Source organism: Vespula pensylvanica, chromosome 9, assembly GCF_014466175.1.
Source record: "Vespula pensylvanica isolate Volc-1 chromosome 9, ASM1446617v1, whole genome shotgun sequence".
Lineage (NCBI taxonomy): Eukaryota > Metazoa > Arthropoda > Insecta > Hymenoptera > Vespidae > Vespula > Vespula pensylvanica.
In genome coordinates, this window is record NC_057693.1 from 7623015 (window position 1) to 7625443 (window position 2429).

General features: G+C 32.6%; 1 protein-coding gene across 9 annotated transcripts in view; it reads left to right on the forward strand.

Moving 5' to 3' along the window:
• LOC122631543 (ras GTPase-activating protein raskol) overlaps nt 1–2429 on the forward strand; it is a 105158-nt gene that overhangs the window by 28842 nt on the left and 73887 nt on the right. For 7 of the 9 annotated variants that reach the window (XM_043817344.1, XM_043817346.1, XM_043817347.1 and 4 more), the window contains one exon: nt 1204–1272. The exons of the other annotated variants lie outside the window; for them this stretch is intronic. In XM_043817344.1, coding sequence (XP_043673279.1) covers nt 1204–1272 — 69 coding nt within the window. The remainder of the gene's footprint in view (nt 1–1203; nt 1273–2429) is intronic. 9 annotated transcript variants of the gene reach the window in all.

Sequence of the window (2429 nt, forward strand, 5' to 3'; positions counted from 1 at the left end):
AGAGAGAGAGAGAGAGAGAGAGAGAGAGAGAGAGAGAGAGAGAAATAGGAAGGGTAAAAGGGAGAAGAGACAAAAAAGTAAATGGATAAAAAAAAAATTAAGAGAAAAGAGCGAAATACTAACAAATTTTTTATCCTTTCTCGTACACACAGGAAGAGAAACAAAGTCAGAAAGAGAGAGAGAGAGAGAGAGAGAGAGAGAGAGACAGAGACAGAGACACATACATTTACGTGAGATTTATACACAAAGATAAGAGATATTCACGTTGGGAAAAGTATAGAATGCTTTTCTCAATGTTTACGCGAGAAAAGATCACTTGGAATGAATCCAACAGTATTTTTACGCGTTTCCTCGGCTTCGAAAGTGCGGCTTCCGCACGAAAGAGTTCCTCTGCAGCTTCCTACCTCCTCCACCCCTCAACTCCCCTCTCTTCAGTCTCCTAGTCAACCCTCTTTCTTTCTTCTCTTCGTCTTCTTATACTTTTCATCCACCCTATTTCTCGCCAACGAAAATTTCGTTTTTACCTTTAAAGGATTCCCATCTATTATATTGCTTTCGTGATCGTACTTCTTCGCTATTACGTCATTTCTATCCTGTGTACAAAATTCCTGACCTATATTCGATATCATGAACTACTAATACTACTACTACTACTACTACTACTACTACTACTACTACTACTACTACTACTACTACTACTACTATCGATAAATTGTTATCTACGTCGAAAGCATCTCCTGGGGATTGATTTGAAAATGTAATGATACCGTATTGCAACACAAAAGGTTACTTGCTTAATGCTTTTAATTAAATATTATGTTCAAACACACTGTCGCGATCGTGGAAAATTTGTAATCATTTGCGTTATGTTAAATGATGTTATATAGAAGACGTGGAGAAATATAATCGTTTGGTATATATTTTATATTTTATATTTTGTATCTGTTCGAAGAAACGCTGATATCTTTTTATTAAATTCATTCGTCAGCCAACAATTTTGCGATACTATATTATATGAATATATCTGTTATATTTATTATTATATTGTTTATTTAGATATAAAATATATATTTATATATATATATATAGAAAAATTTTTTATTGATCAGATATAAGATATAAGTAGAAAATTTCGACCATTTATTGTTTATTCATTATTGTTTGTTCATTCATTAACTCATAATCGTTTGCAATTTATTTTAGGTGAGTTGAAGTCGTTCTCGTTGCCGAGAGGATATCCTCCGGAAGTAATCGTGACGCAGGATGATCAAGGTAAAAAACGATATATACACATCCTATGTATGTATTAATTACATCATTTGAAATTCATGTACATACATATAGATAGGCTTTTTATGTCATTCAAGTATTCGTTTAACACCTCAAAGAGATCTTTTTTGCTTCTCGAGCAGACCTCGGAGTATCTGACACTCGACCTAACTTTTACTCGCAACCGAAGCTCGTTCGTTCTTACATCATCGTTACGATACATATTCACCCTTTAAAATATTCAATACTGGGCTACTTTCACGCGACTTTACGTGATTATTTAGGCCGCAGGGGTCATGGGTCACCCACCTTATCGTTGATAAACGCTTACGAAACAAAAAGAAAATAATAATCGGATCGTATAATATATAAAAAATCAACAAAATCAACATATTTAACATTAAAAAAAAATCGAGCAGTTAAATCTTGATAATAAACTTGACGACAAACTATATACATAATGATTTGATTTTGAATAATACATTTTTAATACTGATAATAATTATAAAAAAGAACAATTGCATAAAACCAAATGCGATATTTACTTTTAAAAATTATCATCGAAGAACTTAGAATTGTACCACTTGAAAATTTCGTTGTTCGATTTTTCTACAACTTCATGTTAATTTTAAAATCGAAAAGAATGTATACTATTAAATTTTTCATAATAGAAACTAAATCTTGTCTATATTAAAGAAGATTAAACTACTTCGTAAGGATATCTTAAAAATAACTGAGTTCACACGATTGGGCACGATTCAATCCTCGTAAAAGTTTCAATTCGTTTGAAAAAGAAACGTATACGTGTACAGAAAAATATGGGAATGCCGAAAGGGAATAATAGATTTCTTAGGAGATTATTTAACGATTCATTTATTTATACGAACGAGTTTCCTTACTTCGTACGAAAGCATTTTGGCAAGGAGTATCGGCTTTTGGATTATCGGTCCTTTAGAAATTCTAGATACTCGGTCGACCACGGGCATTTCCATGTTTCCAATGTACCTATATATATATATATATATGCATACGTACATGCATATATATATATATACATGCATACGTTCGAATATTTGGCTATGCGGAGATCGATTGAAATGGATGATGATGGATAGAGAGAGAGAGAGAGAGAGAGAGAGAGAGAGAGAGAGAGAGAGAGA